The sequence below is a fragment of the Penicillium mononematosum genome, assembly GCF_028829835.1.
Source record: "Penicillium mononematosum strain IBT 11891 chromosome Unknown utg000002l:1.0-8112719.0:1.0-8118358.0, whole genome shotgun sequence".
Classification (NCBI taxonomy): Eukaryota; Fungi; Ascomycota; class Eurotiomycetes; order Eurotiales; family Aspergillaceae; genus Penicillium; species Penicillium mononematosum.
Genome location: NW_026643272.1, coordinates 6,592,822 through 6,616,795, shown reverse-complemented (window position 1 = coordinate 6,616,795; position 23,974 = coordinate 6,592,822). Strand labels below are relative to the sequence as shown.

The following is a 23,974-nucleotide window of genomic DNA, read 5'->3' as shown; positions in this document are numbered from 1 at the left end:
CAGTCGAATATGACGATCATGGATAGGCTAAAACACTCATGGACTTTAAGTAATACATAGTTACAACACGTGATGATGGCGGGCAGAGTCCGGACTGAAATATACTAACCTGCGCAGGCGCCCCTCTCCCAAAAGCGGCAACTAAGATCCATGGATAGAAAAGCCCCACCCGGGAAGGTACCATGTATCGAAATGGATATAGATCAGGATGGACAAACATGAAACACTATTGGTGCCCAACCTACATCGCAACAAATAGTATATCGAACTCCTAGTTGTCAAAATTAGGTAGAAAAACCAGCGCCTAAATGAACCCAAACTCGAGTCCAAGTCCAAGTTCAAGGTGCGAGCGACAAGATCATCCAACAGAAAAGGAGTCGATCGTACAATATAGTTTCAGTAACCGCCGTTTGTCTTTTAAATCAGTACTCAGCGTCTCATAGGAAGTTAGCGCGAAGGGTCTGATCGTGGCTATTTTAAGTGGCGTACGAAATTTTGTTTCATGGTTGGGGGGTCGATGCAGCGGACATGCCTGATGTGGGGTCTAGACGAATTAATATTAGAGTGGCTACGGAGTAGTTGTTAAGGGCGTTAACATTAATCTCGAGATTGGACTCGAAGTGGGGCCTTGATGACGATGCTATGTATCCCAATCTTGGAACCCTCGAGTTGAAGTTTGGGAAGGAGAAAGAGAGAGGATGTGTGCGTGGGGGTGTAGAACGTAGAGAGGAACGATGGAAGTATACCAAGTCTTGATAGAATGGAACATAGGAGGGGGTACGGAGGATATAAGAGTGAAAAAGCATTATCGAGTCGAATCCACAGATTATGCGCCATGAGGCTGAACTGCAGGAATTAAAAATGACGCCCATGATGCCCAGCTGAATAAATAAAAAGGTAATCCAGGCCCTCGTTTTTCTCTTTCTCTTTCTCCCCCCAGCCCCTCCCCCGCTTTGGCTGATAAGCGCACACTTGCCGTATACAAATTCGGGACTGTTTTTTTGGCCCCCATCTTTTTTTGGTTCTTCAGCTTGCTTCTCATTTCTTTCGCTTTCTCCTGGTGCTCATATATAGCCTATCATCTGCCACCTGCACCTGATAACCCCGCTCAGGCCCCTATCTAGCAGGGTCCCAATCTATACTACCCGCGTACTCTTCGCATACTCTTCGCAACCCCGCCAAAATGCCCGTACAAGCAATGTTTGACGACGATGACTACTCCTCGAATGACTCGGAGTTCGAGGCCGACATCAGCACCCGGCGAACAGGTCTTAGAACCCATATCCGCGAGCGCTCACGCTCTCGTCACCGCCGCCCGGAAGTCATCTCTCGCGAGTACCTGGCACCAATCCAAACCCGCGTGCAACGGTCGGCCTCGACAAGCGGCCGACGCCGCGAACGCGACCCACCAGTGGCACCATCACCACCAGCGGTAATGATTTTCAATGAGCAGGGGCTGAAGTCAAACAGCCGCTCGGAGAACAGGCCCCAGTCTCGACATGTGCAGCAGCGGTTCGTCGACGACCATCACACCAACAACAACCACAACCACCGCCACAACCGCTTCGATTACGATGACGACGATGTCTTGGATGTACCGGGGCCACGCCGCCGACGCGCCGTCAGCAGCGTCTCGCGGGATGCATCCCCTTCCACCGTGACCCCGAGCTGGCCATGCGCCAGCACATACTGGACCAAAATGACCTCCGGCAGGACATGAGCAACCAACTGCTGGTGAACGACAATCACCGGCAGGACAGGGAGCTCTTGAAGCATCAGATTGAGATCGAACGACTGCAGCGCGAGGTACAGAAGTCTCGTAAGCGCAGCGAAAAGCAGCGCGAGAAAATTATTATAAATCAGGATCCCGATCCGCACGCGATGCACACCCTCAGAGAGGAGATGGCCTACGAGGACGAGATAGTGGAGAAGCTGAATAGGCTGGCTCGGTTCGAGCACAAGGAACAATCCGCGGAGGAGGAGCGCAAGGCCGAAGAACGCTACCAGCTCAAGATGCTTGCGATGGAAAAGAAGGCTGCTGCTGAGGAAGAGGAGGTAAGACAGAAACTACAGGAGGAGAGGTTGAAGGACATTGCGCGTGCGCAGGACGAGAAAGGACAGAGGGAGAAGCTCGTGCGGGAGGAGAGGTGGAAGGAGCTCGCAAGGAGGAAGGAGGAAGAAGAGGAGAGGGAGAAGCTTGTCCGAGAGGAGAAGTGGAAAGAGCTTGCCCGACAGAAGGAAGAAGAGGAGGAGCGTCAGAAGCTCATTCAGGAGATTCGGGATGAGGATATGCGAAAGGCGAGGGAGGCCGAGGAGAAAAAGAAGAAGGAGCTGGCTATGAAGGCTGCTGCTGTTGAGGAGTGGAAGCTCGAACAGGAGCGGATGAAGCAGAGAGCGGCGGAGGAGGCGATTAAGAAGGCGCAGGAGTTCCGCGAACACCTTCGTAGCCTTGGCTATTCCGACGAAGAGATTGATGCTATCGTCAATAAGAAAAAGAATGATGAGGAGAAGAAAGAGGAGAAAAAGGAGGAAGAGAAAAGGAAGAGAAGAAAGAAGAGACCAAGCTCACCTGGATTAAGGTATGCAGTTACCCTGATTTATATTCCCTCTATATGCTACCTATGTACGGGGCTTAACTGACATTATACCAGGTCCATCGCAAGCACTTGATGCCAGATACTTTGATCGCCTATGGTCTACCTTGGGACTGGGACGAGGTAAGAATGATAACCCAATGTGTACATATGTATGCAATGGAAACAGACTAACATGTTCATAGAACGACACCAATTATATCATCATCAAAAAGTGGATAGACGACGACTTCCAAGAACAGCTGTTCGCCCACACCAGACGTCTACGCGAGGGCAAGGTCATCGCTTCGTCCTCCCACTCGATGACCGAACTAAAAGTCAACGACCGCAAAAAGGACAAGCTGTTCTTGGTCCGGAAGAAGAGCCCTTCAGGTCGGGTGCGCATCTTTGGATAAACGTCTGCTATTCTGCGCTGTCCTGATTATGTCGCTGGTTGGACAGGAAAATTCGGATTTTCACGGATATCTATGGCTGTTCTATTCAATGTTTGAACATTGTTATTGTCTTGTTTCTTGAGACCCGGTCTGATTGGACTATTTCTTGTTGAAATTCTGCTGAGTTGTGGTGTGTCGAGATCTGTTCCTTTTCGTTTTATTTTGTTTTTATATCACAGAGTATGTGGTAGTACAGTAACGCGATATGAGCTGACGACTTTGTTTTTTATTTTGATCCTATCTTCCCTCTCGTTGTACCAGTCTGCCCTATGTATCCAGTCCACCGTCTCGCCCAGTCTATAGGGTTGGCAAACATCTGGCGGGCACATGTGCTTGGTATAGCTAGATTCGGGGATACCCATAGTATAAATGGAAAAGTTGAGGGTTGGAATTATATAATAGGCAATATGTGCAGATGCAGTACAATATACATGTCAGATTTCAGCCCCGTATAAAACTCCCATTGGGCCAATCCCAATGCAGGTATGCACGTATCAGCACGGACCCAGATGCGAGCTTGAACGAGCTGGACTATAATACAGAAAGTGGAATGGGTATGATGTGAGGAGAGGGATGGCCAAGGGCAGGTAGAATGCAAGCCTAAAGACCAATCTGGGAATTCGCTTCCCACCGCTTCTCAGCGCGCAGGATGAGCTCCTCATAGACAGTCCATGCCAGCGCGGAGCTAATGGCCTTGCGAGCCATGCGGATACCAAGTCCACCAAAGAGACTGCGCAAGCCATCCTCGTGGATCATCAAGCGGGTAGCATGCAACATGTTCCCATACTTGGCAGGCATTAGCTGCAACCGGGTCTTGACGGCGTCAAAAAGGATTGGTGATTGCAGTCGCCATACCAGCGGCTGCTCCACCGGAGACGAAGTTTATTGACGAGGACGAAACCGCATTTGGTGTGTCGCCATCATTAGAGGGTTGTGCGGCCATCAAGGCGAACCGTCTCTTCAATTGCTCGTAGAAGAGAACGTAGAGACCCGCATATGGGGCATCGCGAGCGGCGGTAGCGCCAAATCCTGCAAAGAGCCCACGCAGGCCTTCAGTGCGGACGATATCCCGGCCTGCGCCTACTAAGCTACGATATGCGTAGTAGTCTGACTCATAGCGGACCTTGATCACGGTCACGGGCATCATGACGAAGCCTGCAGCAACTCTTGCGACGGCTCCCGTGGCAAGATTGGCTGTGTTGGAGAGCTTGGGGAGGACGGAGGAAGATCTAACGCTCGCTACCGGACTGGCTAGGGCCATCGGGTTGGATTGTGCAACGGCTTGGCGCAAGGCGTTGAGACTGGTGAAGTATAGTGCTGACCCGAAGCCGGTGCGGAGGGCTGAAGGGAGTGTGCCACGCCATAATCCACGGATTGGGTTCGGAGAGGATATGATCGCCTTCAAGGTTGGGAGGAGGGCTGCTCCCTGGGATTGTTGGACTCGAGTTTTGAGGAGATCCGCGGGTTGGAGAAGGATGGAGGAGGTAAGGCCAGAGCAAAGACCAGCAGCAAAGTGGAAGGGTGTTTTCGAGGCTGAAGCAATGAGAAGATTATGATTAGCGATGGAATGAGAAGGATTGGGGTTTGAACAGAAATCATACCTTTTGAGGTGCTCGTTTTCACCTGTGGTACCGTCAAGGTGCTATTGTTTGACATTGCTGGCCAACTCGGACCGCAAAGGCGACGACAGTGAATATATTTAGGTTAAAAATCAAAGATTCAATGCTAGATCGAGGTCCATGGGCGTCGTGTATGCGTAACGGTCAAGAAGACGTCGAGATCCGGATGCGTAAAAAAAAACAAAAAGTCCACGAAGACAGACGGTCACGGCCAAATATGGGCAGCAGCTTGCATTCCACAGAGTAAATGAAGGTAAATAGAATTGAACAAGATAACAAGATAGAGAGTAATTGCAAGTGCTGAATATGCCGAGGTCACGAAAAAGACGTTGAAACTAGTGAAGTCATCGGGTTATGGCTATCGATAAGCCACACCGCTTGGAGTTATACATTTGTACAATATGTACAATATGTACGGAGTAGGAGAGTAGAAGAGTAGAAGTCTACTATTAATCCAATTAATAGCTCATATTCATGTATTCCAAAGTCAACTATATAGTATATCTATCGTATGACTGCCATACCATCCTTCATGCGGCTCTTTGACCTTGCTGTACTTCTGCACTATGCAGATCATTTGCAGTACTACTTGTACAACGCATATGAATCTTGTTTCATAGTTCAAATGCAGCATCGGTATCGAATATAAATAGATATATAGAGAGTAATACGGAGTAAGTAGCAAGATGTCAATAAATAGAACCTGCATCCGGCATCTCGCGGAGTGCGCACGGACCAGGCAGCCCCGTGGGTAATCGACGTCATGTGGTTCGTTGTTGTCCTTTCTTTTCCTTTTGGATTGTCCTTTTATATGTTGTAGAGACCTTCACTTACACAGAGTCTCTCTTTTTCGACCTTGGTATACAGTATAATGCCTTGGTCTTTGCCCTTCTTTCCGTATCCGCCTGCAAAGGACGGATACTGGGCACCTGTCACTTCCACCTTGAACTGGTGCGAAGAGGTGTGTACCAGAAGTGACGCGTACAGAGAGAACTACGCTAATATCCCTTTTCCCAGGACTATTATGCCACCGAGTATGCCGCGGAGATTGTCAACACACTCACGAATTTGCTGTTCATGTGGCTTGGAGTCCAGGGGATAAGAAGCTGCCGTCGCAATGGACATGACCAAATCTTCACGGTCGCCCTCATTGGCTACCTAGTAGTCGGAACAGGGAGCTTCCTGTTTCACTCGACCCTCAAATGCAAGTGGCCCTCCAGGGTTATACCCCTCCCAAGCCCAAGATCTGGTTTAAACCGGGGGTATACACCAAACATGCCTAAAACGATATATGAGTGATCGCAAGAGCAATGCTGACCGGTGAATCCCCGCAACAGACCCTATGCAACTAGTGGACGAACTCTCAATGATCTACACTACCTGCCTTATGGCCTATGCCTCATTCTCGTACTCTCGGTCCACCATCGTACGAGTCTGTCTCGGAATTTCGCTCGCAGGTCTCGCTGTATTCATCACCCTGTACTACCACTACCTCCAAGACCCAGTCTTCCACCAAAACGCCTACGCCCTCCTGACCACCGTCGTCGTCCTGCGCAGCATGCACACTATGGAAGTGACCCTCCGACCCAAATGGCGCCACTCAACGGAGGAGGACCGCCTAGCCCGCCAGAAGAAGGGACTCCCCGTTCCAACGAAGGAGCACCAGCACTACGAGAACGTGCGCGATCAGAAGACCCTCAAGACCATGTGGTTCATGGTGGCATATGGACTGAGCATGTTTTTGGGAGGTTTCTTCATCTGGAGCCTGGATAATGTGTTCTGCTCTGATATCCGCCGAATGCGCCGCTCTGTTGGTCTTCCATGGGGTATCTTTTTGGAAGGTCATGGCTGGTGGTATGCGTTAAACTCTCATTATTACTATTGAACTGTTTGCTAACTCATTCTTTCTCGCAGGCATATCATGACTGGCATTGGTGCATATTTCTATATCACATGGGGAATCTGGCTCCGCCATTGCCTCAACAACCGACAAGAAGAATACCATCTGCGCTGGGCGCACTTCTGGCAGATCCCCGAAGTGATCCGCACCTCGGGCGGACCATCCGAGAACGGGGTATCCCGAGCCAAGAAGTCAACGTGAAACAGCCGGACATTTTCTCTCTCCCAGTTGGTTCATTACTCGCATCCATTGTTTATGGGTGGCGATATACCACACTCTTGCAAATGTGACTTCCGACATAACATGAAATGGATACCACGCTTCTTCTTGTCTGTCCTTTGCCGCGAGACTCGGAGCAGAGCACTGTTTTTTATTCTCTGTCGTTGCTCTTGCACAGCTTCCACGAACACGATTCGTCCTGGAGACGGATCTTTTTGCTTTGGATCATAGATATAGGATACCTTTTTTTCCTCTTTCTTTCTACATGGGGACACGCGGGGTCGTTGCTATAGATGGGAGTCGGGGTTGCGAACTATTATGATCGTTGATTCGGCGTACTCATTCATAAGATCTGAAAGCAATAGAAAAGCATTCAGACGATGCAGTCTTGGATATTCCATATTCACATGTGCTAGAATAACTAGCCAAAGCAGAGTATCCATGGTCTCTATACTTACGCCCAACGCTACGAATGAAGGAGCCACAAAACCCAGACAGCTATACAAACCAACCACTTACAGCTTCGACTCCCCATTCTGCACCGCCTTCTTCGGCCTTCGCGCCGGCGCAGGAACATTCTTCAACCACTCCGCATCAACAGTAACCTTCTCAATCTTCGACTTCTGACTCCAGACCGCGCGGAAACTCTCCTCCTCCGCACGCCAGCGACGGATCTCCGGCGCAAGCCAAGAAACCGCCGCATCAGCACACTCATTCACAGCCTCCTGAGCAAGTAGATGACCAAAATCCTCGAGGAAGACATCACGCACCCGGCCCGCAGCAACACCACCACTACCACCCAGACCGGTGCCCGTGTTGGCGAGTTTATCGGCGCGCATAGCGGGGAGACACATATCCGACTTGCCGGCGAAGATGTACAGCACGCTGGGGCGCAGGAACGGGAGCTGGGAGAAGATACGGGCAGGCTCGGGCCGGTAGAAGGGGTAGCTGTCTTGATGGGTTGCGTCTAGATCTGGGTGTGTGACGCGGTTGACGGGCTTGTTGCTGTTCGGGATGTTGGTGTAGTTTGGCCGCGAGAAGGTGAACACTTCTTGGTGCAGTGGGGTTCGGAGGGTTACTGGGGGCCCGGTTGTTTTGTCTATTTTCGTATTGGGGTCTAGAGGGTGGATGGCTGTTGGGAGGTCGCGCAGACCGTGTTCGATCCAGCGGGATAACACTCGTGGGTCCCAGGATTGGTAGAAGGGACTGCGGCGGAAGCCTTCTGCGGCGGCTTGGCGCGAGGGCCAGATATCGCGCCGGTGGGTTGATAGTTGGGTTGTTTTGGCGATCTCGCGCTTGTTCTTTTGGAGGCTGAGACTGTCTAGTTGGGTTGTTTGACGCTGGATCACTGGGTCTAGGAGGATTAGTGTGTGGATGAGTCGGGGGGTGCATTAGACACAGTTGTGTGCTATGTTGTATTAGCCAGCTGCTGCGTGGATGTTCTGGTTGTTGAATCTTACAGATGGGCGCCTCCCATGCTATGCCCGATGCCAACGATAGGCCGGGGCATCTCAGCCCGCTTGACATTGATTAGGTGGAGGAGATCTCGGGGGTGGTCGAACCAGCTGGCTGTAATTAGGTTAGCATCGTAGTTACTTCTCATAGACATCCATATCACATACGATCATTTCCTAGGGAATCTTCATTGATCACGCTGCTTTGGCCTTCTTGCGCCACGTCGGCCATCCAGATACTGCGAATGCGCATCCCATTCTGCTTAGATCGAGCGTAGATTTCCTCCCAAAGTGGTTCATATAGTTCCTGTGAGATATGATCAGTACATGGCTGATTCTATGTCTCGAAGGCCATATCGCAATGCGCGCAGCTCCGAAAGCGGGTCTGGCGGCTCTGGACCTCGGCACTTTGCATCTCATACCTTGGGGAAACCATTCGCGTGGGCTCCAAGGATAGTAATATCGCCTGGTTGTGGATTGGGGTTATCCAGTGGAATATATTGTTTCACAGCCAGATGTAAGGGCTCTTCTTGGTCGTTGGCCGTGGCTCCAGGATATTCCCTAATGTGCTGCGTGGGCACGATATGCTCAACGATGCGGAAGGGGGACGACATGGTGTGCAATGTTGCCCCTTTCAGGAGAAGAGATTGTATTTATTCCTCGGAAATTATTATAAGGATGTACTCCGTAAAGGAGAATGAGTTATAGTAAAACTCCGAGAGACCGCGGTTTTGCGGGGAAATGAGCCGAGGATCTTTTGGGGTTTGAGGCATTCGCCTCTTGTTCAACTGCCGATGACTATCCCTTCCATAACAGCTCATAGGTGAATATAAATATTTTATTTCCTATTAAATTGGTATTTGGGTCTTGCAGCTACAATAATTGATAGTTCTGGTTGATTTGGATGCCATGTAGCGTAATTTAGCCGGCATAGATCGCATATCCAAAAGCTATAAGCTATTATACCCAGCCCTCTGCTGGACGGAGGCTATACACTATCTTCTCATAGGAGAATACACCCTGGAGTTTATTTGATTATAAGTCAAAGACAAGAGAGACAGCACTGCCGCTAGGACTGTTCCTGACATGATATTCCCGAACAAGCAAAGATGCTACATTATTCTATATACTACTCTGCACTGAGAGCAAGACAAGCATCGACAGCTAGGCCAACCCTGCGAGAAACAGTTAATCAAAACCCAATATAACAATCAAACATCTGCAAGGATAGAAAGTACTCACCTCCCCTCTTTCATCTTAACGACGTCATCAATAAGATCCCGGTCTAGGTTGGGAAACATGTTCGAAAGTGTCTCGACGACATTATTATGTTCAGCACGTTGTATACGGCGCGCCTCCGCATCTTCAGCACTGGCCTGACGTGCGGCGGCGTCCTGAGCGTCGAGTACGCGGGTTAGATTCTTCTTCGCGGTTCCCCTACCGTGGGCGGAGCGGGCGCGCTCATCGCCTGAGCGGCGGCCGTCCTCGCTGCTTGCACGAGGAGGCTGGTAGACGTTCGGGGTGAGACGGGGTGGAGCAACAACGGGTTGGGGCGTCGGGACAGGCTGGGGGTGTTCTTGAGAAGTGACAGGACCTGAATCTGGCTCGTCCGAGAAGATGCGGCCGATAGTGGAGAGAGGTTTTTGGATTGTGCGTAGTAGTCCCGCGACTGGGGCGGAGGTGTCGTCGTCACTGGATTGGATAGTTTCTTTGCGGCTTGGTCCGGCCTGGGGCTGAGATGAAGGGGGTTGGGTGGAGGGCTTCTCTTCGAAGGTTTCGGATTCGCGGTTTTGTTCTGCAATAGCGGACACGGCAGCTTCGACGTTACGTTCAAAGTCCTCGTCGCTGACGGTTAGACTTGTGCGGTCCAGGGTCTCGATGAATTGGATGGCTCCAGACTAAAAGAGGTCAGCTTTTGATATCTAGAGCAGTATGGAAGTCCAACCTACCAACGATGAGATGTAATACCCTGCTTCACCGCCAAGTTTATCCTGGTTGCGGAATCGAAGGATGTATTGGATGTTAGAAACAAGATGGTCAGGGTTTGCATGCAAAACCACATAGATCAGGAGGGGGATAAAAGAGTCGGCAGATGTGTCGGCCTTTTTGGAATTCTTTAATAGACCAAAGATGACTTTGCAGCAGTTCAAAATGCAAATGACCTTATCTCTGGGAGCACGGTAGCCATTGATTTTTGATATTTCTGTCAAGCAAAGTCAGAAGGTGAGAAACTTGGAAAACTCCCCAAATGGCCCATAATACATACCTTGCTGTGCCAAATTCAAGAAACGGCGTCCACCGCCGCTCACAGTCGGGATATCCAGATGCGTTTCGTTGACCCAGCTGTAAATGCGAATCTTCTGTGCCAGAATATCGTCTCGCTCAATGTCCTCCTGATGCTGGCCACGTCGCCACGGCCCATGGAGCCTTTCTAACTCCCTCCGCCGGCTCCGACTTGCACTTCTGGGTATTGTTGGCGGAGCTGGAATAGCTGGTGCAAAAGTCTGCGAATATAGACGATTCATAACAAGTTTCTCCATGCCTTCCTTGGCATTATCGAATTCACTATCCGATACGTCTCGCCAGATCTCGCACATGGCCATCTTATTTGTGATAAACGTCAGGAAATCGCTAATAATCTTCACTTGCTCGTGTACCATCCATTGCTTCTTGCCAAACTCCGTGAGGAACGACCGCAAAAACTTGGCGACGGGGTCGGCGGTGCGGTGACGCAGCTGTTCTAGGAAGCGGTGGAAATCAAATGGTTGCTCAGCCTCTGGTTCCGGCATTGGTGGGACCGTTGAGGTGGACGCTCGCCGGTTTGATACCGGCGATTCGGGCTTGTGAGGACGTTGGGATACAGGCTGTTTCTCCGGTGATGTAGCGACCGGAGAATTCGCAGACTCGGTGGAAGGCGCATGGTCCAAACTGGATTTGCGCGGTGGAAAATAAGTTGGACCGCCTCGGAATTGCTCAGCAAGCTCGAGCCGGGGAGACATGATCACTTTTTGATCGGTGCTTCGCGCGGGGTCCTGGAATTGTCCCATAATACTTTGAATCTCCGGCTGGGAGGCATTATCATCCCTAGGTCCTTCGACCTGACCACCTCGTTTAGAGTCCGGGTCACTATCACTAGGCACATCTGGGAGCTCTTTCTCGGGGCTGGGGGTCCGGGTTGTATCGATGGGTGGCAGTGTTGGCGCAGTGGTCGTAGAGCTTGCATTCAGGTTGAGGTAGACATCGTCTTTCTGGGGCGGAGGGGGCGGAGGAGTGTTTGCGCTGGATGGCAGATTGGGTGTCGCATTTCCCGAGACCGATAGTCCTTCCATCTGCCCCGCAAGTTGTTGTTGCTCAGCCTGTGATGGTTGGGTAGCTGTCGATGAGTCCATCGTGGCGGGATCGGCGAGAGCAGCCGCAGCGTGTGGCTCTGTTGTGTCTTGTGCACTCATTTGGACTGTTTGACTGATGTCCGGTTTCGCAAGATCGTCCTGTGTTTGAGCTAGGAGATCGGTTGGAGCGGCCGGCGTTCCAGTGTCTTCATGGACATGGGAGACGTCTCTCGTCTCGGGGCCCGGAGAGGACGGGGATTCTGTGGCCGACATAAGCTATATTAATCATATGCGCCTGGAGTAAAAGGATAGATTCAGGGGTTCATCAAGGCTCCGAGTATGCTCATGCGGCTCCTCATGTTGATGTGCGGATCATCATTGAACCGAGGTAGTCCGCTTCTCGATTCGGGCTATGTACGTCGAGGCCTACCTACTCCGTAGGTGGTTTCTCTCTTTAATTTGAGAAGACTGCACATATGCACATGTGGATTAACAGAAGAAAATATCAATGAATAAAACACTATGGATTGGTCAATCAACAAAAGAGATCGATTTACTACCAACGTGTAATTCTAACAAATGCTCAACCTTTGTACAGTCATAGTTGCATGGTGCCCTTCTTCTTTTACTGATTCCAAAGTCAAACTCACTATAGAGAAATAAAGGCCCTAAGAAGAAGTTATCTACGGTTTCAACATCTAACAATCCGTTGTGAATGCATCTGCTGGTGATGGACTTCATGGATGCCCAGGTCACGGGTCGGATCTACAAACATGACTAATGCTGTTTGCCTCAGGCAACAATATATCAAAAAAGCTACCAAGCTAGCCATCTCAGAATAAACAACACTCCCACCCTGCTTCTCCGCCATGTGTGGGATTTTCTTTTCGCTGAGCTCATCAAAGCCCACAGAATCAACACAGGAGACCTGCTCTCTGCTCCAAAAGCGAGGACCAGACAGCTACAGAACGCATACGGTGCAAAAAGATATCAACGCACAGGATGGAGTGTCTCCGTCCCTTTCCTATTATCTCACCTTCACATCCACAGTGCTTTCATTGAGGGGTGATCATGTGTACACACAGCCACTCGTAGACCCCACAACCCAGTCTGTGCTCTGCTGGAACGGAGAAGCCTGGAAGGTTGCTGGGGAACGTGTCCAAGGCAATGATACAGAACGTGTTTTCAACTTATTTTTACAGGCAGTGGATAGTGATCAGAAGGATTCTGTTGAAAGAATGGCTGAAGCTATTGCAAGTCTCTCTGGGCCATTTGCCTTTGTCTTCTATGATGCAGTCAACTCAAGGCTCTTCTACAGCAGAGATTGTCTTGGGAGGCGATCTCTCCTCGGAGGATTCGATGAAGATGGGAATTTGAAGATCTGCAGCATCTGCGACAGTGCATCGGTGAATTGCTTCAAGGAAGTGGGCACCGAGGGTGTTTGTACGATTGACTTAGCTCGCTATCAAGATCCTTCTTTATCTCCCAGAGAGTTGTGCCAAATCGAGACCTTGCCATGGAGCTCTGCTGCTTCAACGCCAGCTGATCACATTGTACGTCCTTTATATATTACCGCGGGAGCAGCAACTGACGAGAGACCAAAGAGAAAATCAATTCCACCCATGAACACATCACTACCAACAGAGCAGCCTCCTGCATTGACAACAGACTCAGCATTCGTCGAGCAGCTCGAGTCAAAGCTGCGTCAATCACTTGAGTTGAGAATACAGAACATCCCTGAGCCTCCAGGCTACATTGCAGGCGAGACCGCCAAAACAGCCGTTCTCTTCTCCGGCGGTTTAGACTGCACACTTCTCGCCAGACTCGCCCACGACATCCTCCCCCTGGAGGAACCAATCGACCTCCTCAACGTAGCATTCGAAAACCCCCGAGTGGCAGCAGCCGCAAAAGCCAACCAACAAAAATCTCCCTCCTCGCCACCCCTCTCCATATACGAAAACTGCCCAGACCGAATAACCGGGCGGGCCGCGCACATCGAACTCCAAACAACCTGTCCAGGCCGGACATGGCGCTTCATCGCCATCGATATCCCCTACACAGAAACCCTCGCACACCGCGACCAAGTCAAGCGCCTAATGAGACCCCACAACACCGAAATGGACATGTCCATCGCATGCGCCTTGTACTTCGCATCCCGCGGCCAAGGCACAGCCCAAACAGATCCCTCAGCCCAACTCCCAACCCCGGACACCCCGTCACCCACTTACACAACCACCTCGCGCGTCCTCCTCTCCGGACTGGGCGCCGACGAGCTCTTCGCCGGCTACGGCCGCCACAGCGTCGCCTTCAACCGAGGCGGATTCAAAGAGCTGATCGCCGAGATCGACCTCGATGTCAGTCGGCTCGGTTCGCGCAATCTCGGCCGCGACGACCGCGTCCTCTCGCACTGGGGCCGCGAGACGCGTTTCCCCTTCTGAGACGAGGAATTCGTGGCTTGGGTGCTGCGGGCTCCTGTGTGGGAGAAGTGCGGGTTCGGACTTCCGGAGATCGACGCTACGGCTGGTATTGATTGTGAGAAGTTGGCGCTGCGGCTCGTTGCTCTGCGGCTGGGGTTGGTGAGGGTGTCCCGTGAGAAGAAGAGGGCTATTCAGTTTGGCGCGAGGACGGCTAAGATGGAGACGGGGAGATCGAGAGGTACGGATGCTTTGAGCTGAGACAGACTAGGCTTGTGGCGGATGGATTTCTGCTACATGATTTTGAGTCTTTGGTGTTTGCGCATGCGATGCGTATCCCCATGCATCTTCCTACACATCCATCCATCTACTCTTTCTTTTTCTCCATTATAGATTCCTCTTCTTCCTTTCCATTTTCTCCCTCTATTCTGACTTCCTCTCTCCCTGCACCACCAGCTATGATGACAGAACATGGAAACAGATACTTCCGAAACCTCCACCTCACCCAACAATCATACCTTTATTTCAATACACACAACATCCACAAGCACACCTATCTACTCAAATCTCGCCCCCTGCGCGCCAGAATCCCAAACGCCCCATCTCTCCTAGTGTCTCTTGCCCTCTTTCGTTCATTCATAGAGCAACAGCAGTCCTTGGACGGCGCGTGGCTCATGCTGAAAGGAAGCGGTCGAGGCGCGTTCTAAGGGAGGAATGGAGTGCTGTTTGGCTTTTGGGTACAGGGAGGGGATTTTGGAAGCGCGTTAGGTTGTGAGTGTGGATGGTATGAGATGAAGGATGGTTGGAGGGATCGGGGTGTGTTTATGAGGCGTTAAAAGGCAAGTCTGAGCTGGGTTAGATTATACATTTTCACTTTCGCCATGAGGGACATGCAGATAGATCATCGCGGGATACGGAGTAATCGGAAGGAGCTTCGTACTAGGGAGGACCATGGACTACACTTTCTCTTTACGAGGTAAGCTACTAGATCCCAGTTTCCAAGTAGAATCAAGATAGAGAATATAATTGAACAAAAGCAAATTCCACATTAAGATAGCCACGAGTCAATCCCAAAAGGGAGACGATCAGAACCGGCCTAAAACATTCAAAAACCAAGTAAGGAGCTTGAAGCAGCAGAGCAGGGAAACAAAAGTAAGAAACACAGATCAAAAGGAAAAGAAACATTGACTGAGGAACATGTCTCAAAACTTTTAAGAGAATCAGACGAAACGAACCAAATCGCGATCTGATCTCGGTGAGACGTCAGGGCTAGGCTTTACCCATCACCCGCGCCTACCACAATACCCAAGAGGGTCAAAAAGGGAAAACAAAAACATAGACTAAATGTCCAATCGTTAGAATCGTCAGAATCACCAAGTGGGCCATAAGCCAAAGACCAATGTCTCAAAAATTAGGACGGAATGACCAAGATGGGATGAAAGCTCCACCATTACTGGTAGGTGTTTTGAATCTGGAGCTGAGCCTTGAGCTTGGCAATCTCCGCGTCGCGCTCAGCGATGATCTTTTGGAGATCCTCGATGCGTCGCTCCGAAGTGAACTGGCGTTCCATCTTCTTGGCACGCGACTTACGCGCCGCCTCGGTGTTACGAGCGCGTTTCGCAGCAACAGGATCATTGGGATCGAACTCAATGGGCGACAGATTCTTGCGCGCTCGCGGATTGACACCTGAGACGCTGGAGTGCTTGACTGCACCGGAGGCGGGAACAGGCGACGATACCACCGATCGCTTTACGCGAGGAGAGACAGGAGACATGGGAATTGGCATGGCTGGCTTCTGCTTCTCTTCAGTAGGGAAGGCAGCTGCGACATCCAAAGTAGCGAGGTCAAAGGCGTTTAGTGGATCGGACGAGTGATCAAAGAGGGAGGGCCATTCTTCGTGGCCGGCAATATCCATGTCGGAAAACATGGGCGAGGTGTTCTGGCTGAAGTTGCCGGGCGATTCAAACGAGGGAGTGCTCAAGTCGGTGAAAGTGCCGGAGGGAGGAACAGACGCATCCATCATCAGATCCTTGGGCGAGATAGTGCCAGGAGGACCTTCAGAGGAGAAGTCGTTGGCCAGCCCGAGATCGTTGAACGAGAGAGCGGAATCCATACCAGCAGGGAAGTCGGCAGAGGGGAGACCGAACAGATCAACCTCGTGAGCTTGCATGGGGTTAGCAATGTATTCACTAGGATATGGTGAAGTGTATGATAAATTACCTTCCATGAAGTTGGGAGTGGACATGACACGTCTGTACGTTTGCGTGTTGTTTTTGTGGTTTTGTTGACCGTTGAAAAGTGGGATGGGAGGGCGGTTGGTGTTTGGAGAATTGGAAGGCACAGAAGCCGTGTTGGAACGGTTGTGCGTGAACGTGGGACGGGACCAATAAGAGGGGGACCGGGCAAGCTGGGTCACTCTGGGGTCTTGGACAGGTGAGCCAGAGTACTGCTGCTGGAGATGTCGTTGCAACTGCAGACTGAAGGAGTGTCGTCGAGGATTATTCTGCGCCAGGAATGGCTGAAGTGCAGAAGGTCTATGGGTTGGATTCACGGGCACACGCGAGCGGGGCTGCGGGTGTGGTGTTGCTGGAGGATAGAGCACAAAGTCCTCGAGTGCACTGTTGTTGTTGTTGCTGTTGTTGTTGTTCTGATTGGAAGCCAAGGGCTGTGGAGGTGGGGGTGAGGGAAGCCATGGTTGCTGGTGGTAATCCGTGGTGAACGACGTTAAGTCGATCGGGGTAAAGTTGTTAGGAGAACTCGAGCTACGCGATGCGATGCTGAAGTTCAGAGGTCCAAAAGGAGGCTCTGAAGGGGGAAGAGAGGAGATAGAAGAAGGGTTGGTTCTTGAAGAAATAATGTCTGTCTCAGTTGAGAAAGACTGGCTGTTCAAAGACGGGGAGCTTATTGGGCACCCATTTTGGCGATAGTGAAGTTGAGTATAGTTCTGGTCTAATAGCAATGTGGCGGTTTATGTATAGAATATAATGGGTTGTGTGTATGAAGAAGAACAGTATAAGGAAGAAAAATCAGGCAAACGGGGAGGGGGAACTCAGGCACTTCTTAAGGACTGTGTGCCCTGGCGCTAACCAATCGGGACTCCGGAGCCGCACGGGGCTTAGTCCTGAAAGTCACGGGGTGTGAGTCACAGTGTGCTCCATGGTCCTGATTGGTTACATTTGACAGGCATCCATCGAGCCCGCAGTACATTGGATGGTACCCGCATATTCGCCTGCATTTGCCTACAGAGTCCAAGTATCTTTCAAGTACCGGTCTCCACCATCCTCTCCGCTTCTTTCCAAATTGACCAATAATTGATCAGATTCCTATCCCTCCGGGAATATCCAGGCATCCTGCATTTTTGGTTTTTTAATTTAATTTTTCCTGTCACCTTTTTTTTCTCGGTTTCTTTCTTTTCTTATTCCTAAAACCTCTTGAACCATATGTAAAACGGTACCAAGTCTTCTTGAGGAAATCAATTCCATCCAGGAACCAAGACAATTCCAAGGTTCCTACGTGTCAGCTTCGGGGAGGTACAGCCTTTCTCCATGAGGATGAGGAAAAAGGATCCACCGATCATTTCCCAATTGTGTCCCCGCGGTGGGCTGAGTCCATGGCCAACATCCTATAAGACACTCGTATTTTCTTAGTCCTGCCGAAGGGCGTGAAATTGACTTTTTAACGTTTGTCCTTTTCTGGTCTTTCAGGTGAAAATATTTCCTAGGTTGAGTGTTGTAGGTTGAATATGCAATGTTATTAAAGAGCCATAAATCCGTGGTAAACCAGTGTTTCTTATCTATATTACTCGGTTTCAGAAAAAAAATCCCTCAGGATATTGTAATATCGTTTACGGGAGTATTCGTATTCAAGTTCTTAGACTCCCAACGCGGAGTCCGGACTACGGAACAGTCCGTCCAGACCCAATTAATTGAATTTTTTTTTTTTCTTTTTTTCTTTGTGGGTTTTCATAATCCCGACGTATCTTCCAAAGACCGAGGCTTCGCCGAAATAGGTGCCCGCTATGAGGACACCTTGCAGACATGTGTGATGGACTAGAAATGTCCTCATTATCCCAAGGTTGCCTAGCATAACAGTTAAAATTCAAGTCTAGAATTTTGTTGATCCTCTTACAATCAATATAGCATCATATCGCAAAACGTTAAACCTAGGTAACCGCGATATGAGCTCGCGTGAGAGGCCAAATATCACGGTGCCTGTAGACCATGCCTAGTGGAATGGCGGTTTCATAAAATGAGGCTATTTGACATGGCAATCATTCAAGCAAAATGCACCCCAGACTGCCAACGCATCGCGATGGGTCGCTAGATCTTCAACTACGAGTATTGCTTGCATATACATATGCAAACTATATGGACCCGATTTTCCCTGGGTGGGGCTTTCCTAGAATACGTAGGAATGAACATGGCCTACTGTGACTATGTATGTACGACTTGTATAGCGCGGACGAATGTGATGCATTCATCTGGGCAGTGTGAAAGGCAGTCTCTGAGTGCTCCTTCCGTGCCGCCCATACTTCACGACTGCTTCTGCTTAACCGCCATTCGATCAAAAGACTTTCCCACCATCGTCATGCAAGCCAACACGACAGGAAGGCATCAAGTATGGGTCGAGCTCCGATCAATACTACCCAAGACCCCATACCAGCGCTGGATAGGGAGCCCATTCTTGATATCGCCAAGTGTGTGCTGCTCAATAGACGTAGGTGTCAAGCCTGGTACAACATCTGCCGAACTTGATAACAACTTGTTCGTCAATACAACCTGCCCAATAGCGATAAAAGCCGGCAAGCCCGTATGCTGCCCAGACAAGGTGACCCCAATTTTAAGGTTGATATCTGCCGAACCCAACGTTGTCTGAACAGCCGCTTGGACAGAGCGCTTGGAACCCGGTGCCTCCACTAAAGCCCAGGAACCTGGAGTAGAGGATGATCTTGGTTAGGCATGTGTGGAGATTGTATATTGTCATCAAGCCCGCGACAATTGGCATGATACGGAGGTGAAGATCATGAAGGGGGGGGGGGCGCAGTAGCCGAACATGGTGGTGCCGGTATCTTGAAGAAAGTTATAGCCACCAATTGGGCAGTCATACCCGGCATCAGACGACTTGATGGTATGGATAGTATGGTGGAAAGTACAAGGTGTTCGTCATCGAGTCAGCGTACCTATGGACGTCGTGAAGATGAAGCCCAGGAATATAGCAATGGTTGTTAGGAAGATGGTCGTGTTTAAGAAAGGGCTTATACAGCTACGCGAGTCCAAATTGGAACGCGCAGGCCCAGAGTCGAAATGCAGATGAGTACCATATCCCACGTCGGCGGCAGTGTGGAAACGGTTAATAATGCTCGGTACGGTTGTAGCGACGGTGTTGGCGTCTAGCCGTCCGAGGATAGAATACCACATAGTGCGATGATGGTGAACCAAAAGGTGGTGGCTGTTGGATAGTTGGGCTCTGGGTCTGGGATATATTCGATATTGGGATGGTCAATGGTTCGTTCCGAGGCTCCGTAGGTGGCGGTTGGTTTTGCTGTTGCTGTTACTGTTGCTGCAGGTTGGCAACACGATGAACATTTCGTGCTCGAAGGACCTACGTCGTGGTTGTAGCCACCATCGTACGGGAATGTCGAGAATAGGCATATGGGAAGAGACGAGTAGAAGAGGAAGCTCCGCAATATCATACAAGACGTGGAGGGCCAATTCCGAGCATGTGCTTCGCGGCCAACTGGTAGAAATTAGTACCTTGAGCGCCTCGTACAAGGATTCTCGCTTGCTCATCTTGACACCGTCCAAGCTATTGATCGAGTTAAAGACTACTTACACTACACACAATAGGCACATATGTAAAGCAAAAACTGAGAGATTCTATTAAGTATTACCTATCGCAAGGTGTGCCACCTCCACTGGCGGAATATAAACCAGCCGTTCGGGACAATAACGGTAGACAACATTAGAGGGTCAATTTGGGTTGCAGGAAGAAACAAGTCAACAGACTATATCCAAAGCTCAAGCAACAAGCAAAATGAGCACCCATCCTCCCCACAGGGTATCAAACACAAAAGCAAGAAACCAAAAAAAGAAAAACGGCAGAGTGGTATCAATCTAGTCGGACGACACACCACGTAACACATAGTCGCGTCCCGAATAGAGTTACAGGCGCGGGCCGCAGGTCGTAAAGGAATGGACCGCAGTCCAAACGGCTGCTGGCGTCGTTGGCGCCGATGGTATTATTTTAGAGAAATAGAGATCAAGGGAACAAAAAGCGACAGCGGGTATCTCATTGTCGCCATCTCAGGTCCAGACCCAAGAATAGGGGAGTCAGGGGTACTGAGAACAACGACAGTGGCGAGGGTAAAGCAAAACAATTAGAGCGAAGTGGTATCAAATTTTCACCTTCCGGACTCAATTAGACCGTCAGGGATATCGCGGGCGGGCGGTGGGTAGGACAAGTCCCACCACCGCTCAAACTCCACGATAGGTCTCCCAGTCGCACTTCATGCGGCAGCCTGAACAGGGGTGGCGGCGGCAACGTTGACGTTCTTGGACTCCTCAGTGGTCTCGGTGGCCTTGGGAGCCTCCTCAACGACAGCGGGGGCCTCAGTGGAAGTCTCCTTGGCAGGGACGGCAGGAGCCTCCTCCGCGGCGTCAGCCTTGGCCTCGGTCTGAGCGGCAGCAACCTCCTCCTTGTCGAGCTTAACAGCCTTGCTGGGCTTGCGGAAAAGACCACCGAGCTTCTTGGCCTTGGTCTCCTTGGCCTCGCCATCGGTGACCTCGTTGTCAGAGTCAGCCTTCTTCTCCTTCTTCATGCCAAGGTTGCCGAAGAACGAGGTGCGGCGCTTCTCCTTGGGGGTGGAGACAGCCTCAGCGGCAGGAGTCTCAGCAGCAGGGGTCTCCACGGCGTCAGCGGGGGCAGTGACAGCCTCGGCCTCGATGGGCTTGACAGCGGCCTCCTCGACGGGGTTCTCGAGCTGAGGAGCGGTGCTGGCGACGGGAGTCTCCTCGGCAGCGGGAGCGGTAGCCTCCTTCTCGGACTTCTCCTGGGAGGGGCTGGCGACCTTCTGGAAGAAGTTACCGAAGATAGAAGCACGCTTGGCCTTCTTCTCGGCCTTCTTGTCATCCTTAGCCTCCTCCTTGACGGCTTCGGTAGTCTCAGCAGAGGTCTCGGCAGTGGGCTCGGCAGCCTTAGTGGGAGCAGCAGCGGTCTCAGTGGTCTCAGCCGCAACGGGGGCAGGAGCCTCAGCAGAGGACTCAGCAGTAGGCTCAGCGGCCTTGGCCTCCTCAGCAGCGGGAGTCTCCTCCTTGTCCTCCTTCTTCTCCTCGGGCTTCTTCTCCTCAGCGTCCTTCTTGCCTAGAAGGGTACCGAAGATGCTGGTACGCTTGCGGGACTGAGAACGGCTCTTGGCGGCGGCCTTCTCCTCCTTCTTCTCCTCCTTCTTCTCCTCCTTCTTCTCCTCCTTCTTCTCTTCCTTGGGCTCCTCCTCAGCGGCCTTGGTCTCCTCAGCAGCAGGGGTCTCCTCCTTCTTGTCCTCAGCCTTCTTCTCCTCGGGCTTCTTGGCGGCGGCAACGGCAACGGCAGGCTTGGCGAGCTTCTCGAGCTCAGCCTTGTAACCCTCGCTGGAGGTGATGGTCTCCTTCTCGGCCTTAGCTTCGGTGGCCTGAGCCTCGATGGCGACAACCCAGCTGTCACGCTCGGCAGCGCTGGAGGCCTGGAAGGTGTGCTTCTGGCCAGCAACCTTGAAGAGGAACTCGCTAGTGCCCTCCTTGGTCACGTCAGAGACATCGGCCTATTGCACATGTTAGTGTTTGCTACGTCGCGACACAGTCGTCGAAGGACTTACGAGGTTGAAAATGCCAGCGGGGGTGGCCTTATCCTCAGCGCGCTTGGTGAAGAAGAGCAGACCCTTGCCGGTTTGGCTAGCCCAAGCGGCAGTGGGGTTGGCAACAGCGGCCTTCTCGTTCTGGTGGAAGACGGAGAGCTGCTTGCTCTCAACAGCCTCCTCGTTGAAGTAGAAGAAGCGCTTGGCGAAACGGAAGCCCCTGAAAAAAAGCAAAGAATAACCGTTAGTCTCTGTATCGCATTTGTGGTCACAGTCGGAGCTTACTTGACCAGACCAGGAGCCTTGTATCCCAGAACGCCCTCAGTAGCGGGCTTCACCTCCTCCTTGGCGGGCTCAGCAGCCTCGGTGGTCTCAACGGCGGGAGTGGCAGTGGGCTCGGCGGCCTCAGTGGTCTCCTTGGGAGCTTCAGTGGCAGCCTCGGTGGCAGCAGGAGTCTCAACAGGGGTCTCAGCAGTAGTCTCGGCAGGGACGACCGCGGGGGTCTCCTCAACAGTCTTCTGGACCTCAGACATGATTAAAATAATAAAGGTATTAAAGAAGCTGAGCTTCGTAGAATAAAAGGCGTGTTAGGGGTATAGGGTATCTCAAAAAGAAAAGCAAAAGAAATTAGAGCACAATAGCTCGGGTATCACGATGGGTATTTTGCTTTGTGGGAGGAAGAAAGGAAGAGAGGAGAGGAAAAGGGAAAAAAAGAGTCAGAGGGTTGTTGATGGCGTCTGCCCAGAAAAGGAAAGGACCTGCAGGGAGCCCAGAGCTCAGTGGACCCGTGGACCCACAGGGAGATTAGGTAATGGCACTTCAGGGGTTAATTGTTTTTTTCCTTTTTTTTCACTGTTTTTTTCAGTTCTATTTTTTCCCCTATTATTTCATATTATTTTCTATTATTATTACACTTGTTTCAACTATTCCTCCTGCTTTATTCAATATCTTAGCATGTCAAATTTAATATGTAACCTGGAATATGGTTTGCAACTAACTTTGTAGTCCTGGTGGAACGTAGGTCAATCTACTCCCGTCCTGAGGTCCACGGGATAACACGAACTTCTTTGTCTAGCATGGCGCTAGACATGACCTAACTGGATTTAGTTCCTAAACATCAGGAAATAGGAGAAAGAAAACTCTGCAAATTTTGGCTTTTAACTGTATGAAACCATCACACCACATGCCCGAGCTATGATCGGCCATGCAGCTTGAATTAACGGCCCCGTTGAGTCCCTAATTAATCCGTGCAGTTCGGATCCTGTTACCGATTTGACAATATATGTCTTTCATTCTTTTTGTTTCATGTACATTCTATTCTATATTGTATATTGTACACTCCGTACCAAAAAGAAAATTGCCATCATATCGTCATAGCGGGGTTATCTCAGGCATCAGGTCATCAGACTATCCAAAAAATTATACGTGCACCAATCCATACTTCCTGGCCCCTAAGGAGATTCTACGATTGTTCGGTGGACCGCCACACCGTTGGCGCTCATAGCACTTTCAACTTTCCCGTTACACAGTTCAGGGGGGTCTGCCGTCCGAATTACTCAAATAATCCATTCATTGTCAAATCAACTAAGCCCTTCGATGGTTCTTTTGTATTACTCCGCATACAACATAGTCGAGAACTCGATCCAAACTTGCAACTCCCCCTCGGAAGGGCCATATCGGTACTAGAATAACCCTTTGGAGGGGCATCCCTGTACTCCAACCGCCCCCACCACCAGCCCGTCATTTTGCTTCCTTCATGATGATCAGCCCAGTACGTAGTAGATATGGGCTTTTGCCGCATTCATTCACATAGCTTAAGCAAGGTATTGGCTACAGAGCCATGCACTTATCACCTATCTTTACGTTCCGCAGAATGGTTGGCCATCACGACTTCCTGGTGCAATCTTTACTCAGATCCCATGACCTGATATCAACTCTATGATGGAGTGGCGTGAAAATCCTCGTGGACAACCAACCAGCAGTGACACAACCCCTCCTTCTTGGCTCTGACTTTGATGTACATCCCTATCGGCGTATCAACTCTCTTTACCACGCTGCGGGAAGGATCCCATGATGTGTTCGTCTAGCCAATCCCAGCACATTTACAGAGTGTCGCCTTTTTAAGTCCTCCGTAATGTGTGCATCATTCCTTACGACAATCGTCTCATCATACTTCCAATCCA

At 50.7% G+C, this 23,974-nt stretch overlaps 9 protein-coding genes across 9 annotated transcripts; 3 read left to right on the top strand and 6 right to left on the bottom strand.

Moving 5' to 3' along the window:
* Nucleotides 1-1,183: 1,183 nt before the first annotated feature.
* Nucleotides 1,184-2,989, top strand: N7519_004293 (uncharacterized protein; the record flags this gene model as incomplete). Its single annotated transcript, XM_057291069.1, has 4 exons — nucleotides 1,184-1,594; nucleotides 1,627-2,586; nucleotides 2,652-2,717; nucleotides 2,780-2,989. 4 exons carry the CDS (start codon nucleotides 1,184-1,186, stop codon nucleotides 2,987-2,989), a joined length of 1,647 nt encoding a protein of 548 aa, XP_057152271.1.
* A 639-nt stretch (nucleotides 2,990-3,628) lies between these two features.
* Nucleotides 3,629-4,684, bottom strand: N7519_004292 (putative mitochondrial carrier protein; the record flags this gene model as incomplete). Its single annotated transcript, XM_057291068.1, has 3 exons — nucleotides 3,629-3,814; nucleotides 3,873-4,561; nucleotides 4,630-4,684. The coding sequence occupies 3 exons, from the start codon at nucleotides 4,682-4,684 to the stop codon at nucleotides 3,629-3,631; spliced, it is 930 nt and encodes a 309-aa protein (XP_057152270.1).
* An 834-nt stretch (nucleotides 4,685-5,518) lies between these two features.
* Nucleotides 5,519-6,748, top strand: N7519_004291 (ceramidase; the record flags this gene model as incomplete). The annotated part of the gene is made up of 4 exons (XM_057291067.1): nucleotides 5,519-5,608; nucleotides 5,665-5,896; nucleotides 5,985-6,501; nucleotides 6,562-6,748. The coding sequence occupies 4 exons, from the start codon at nucleotides 5,519-5,521 to the stop codon at nucleotides 6,746-6,748; spliced, it is 1,026 nt and encodes a 341-aa protein (XP_057152269.1).
* Nucleotides 6,749-7,281: 533 nt separating this feature from the next.
* Nucleotides 7,282-8,834, bottom strand: N7519_004290 (putative toxin biosynthesis protein; the record flags this gene model as incomplete). The annotated part of the gene is made up of 5 exons (XM_057291066.1): nucleotides 7,282-8,120; nucleotides 8,164-8,174; nucleotides 8,227-8,335; nucleotides 8,389-8,527; nucleotides 8,643-8,834. 5 exons carry the CDS (start codon nucleotides 8,832-8,834, stop codon nucleotides 7,282-7,284), a joined length of 1,290 nt encoding a protein of 429 aa, XP_057152268.1.
* A 515-nt stretch (nucleotides 8,835-9,349) lies between these two features.
* Nucleotides 9,350-11,822, bottom strand: N7519_004289 (guanine nucleotide exchange factor VPS9; the record flags this gene model as incomplete). The annotated part of the gene is made up of 4 exons (XM_057291065.1): nucleotides 9,350-9,395; nucleotides 9,463-10,118; nucleotides 10,170-10,423; nucleotides 10,487-11,822. The coding sequence occupies 4 exons, from the start codon at nucleotides 11,820-11,822 to the stop codon at nucleotides 9,350-9,352; spliced, it is 2,292 nt and encodes a 763-aa protein (XP_057152267.1).
* A 596-nt stretch (nucleotides 11,823-12,418) lies between these two features.
* Nucleotides 12,419-14,224, top strand: N7519_004288 (asparagine synthetase domain-containing protein; the record flags this gene model as incomplete). The annotated part of the gene is given in 2 exon segments (XM_057291064.1): nucleotides 12,419-13,973; nucleotides 13,989-14,224. The coding sequence occupies 2 exon segments, from the start codon at nucleotides 12,419-12,421 to the stop codon at nucleotides 14,222-14,224; spliced, it is 1,791 nt and encodes a 596-aa protein (XP_057152266.1).
* Nucleotides 14,225-15,413: 1,189 nt separating this feature from the next.
* Nucleotides 15,414-16,879, bottom strand: cpcA (amino acid starvation-responsive transcription factor GCN4; the record flags this gene model as incomplete). The annotated part of the gene is made up of 3 exons (XM_057291063.1): nucleotides 15,414-16,126; nucleotides 16,184-16,822; nucleotides 16,876-16,879. The coding sequence occupies 3 exons, from the start codon at nucleotides 16,877-16,879 to the stop codon at nucleotides 15,414-15,416; spliced, it is 1,356 nt and encodes a 451-aa protein (XP_057152265.1).
* Nucleotides 16,880-18,576: 1,697 nt separating this feature from the next.
* N7519_004286 (Major facilitator superfamily domain general substrate transporter) lies at nucleotides 18,577-19,380 on the bottom strand (the record flags this gene model as incomplete). The annotated part of the gene is made up of 2 exons (XM_057291062.1): nucleotides 18,577-18,893; nucleotides 19,143-19,380. The coding sequence occupies 2 exons, from the start codon at nucleotides 19,378-19,380 to the stop codon at nucleotides 18,577-18,579; spliced, it is 555 nt and encodes a 184-aa protein (XP_057152264.1).
* A 1,088-nt stretch (nucleotides 19,381-20,468) lies between these two features.
* On the bottom strand, nucleotides 20,469-22,324 carry N7519_004285 (uncharacterized protein; the record flags this gene model as incomplete). The annotated part of the gene is made up of 3 exons (XM_057291061.1): nucleotides 20,469-21,758; nucleotides 21,813-22,011; nucleotides 22,077-22,324. The coding sequence occupies 3 exons, from the start codon at nucleotides 22,322-22,324 to the stop codon at nucleotides 20,469-20,471; spliced, it is 1,737 nt and encodes a 578-aa protein (XP_057152263.1).
* Nucleotides 22,325-23,974: the final 1,650 nt, after the last annotated feature.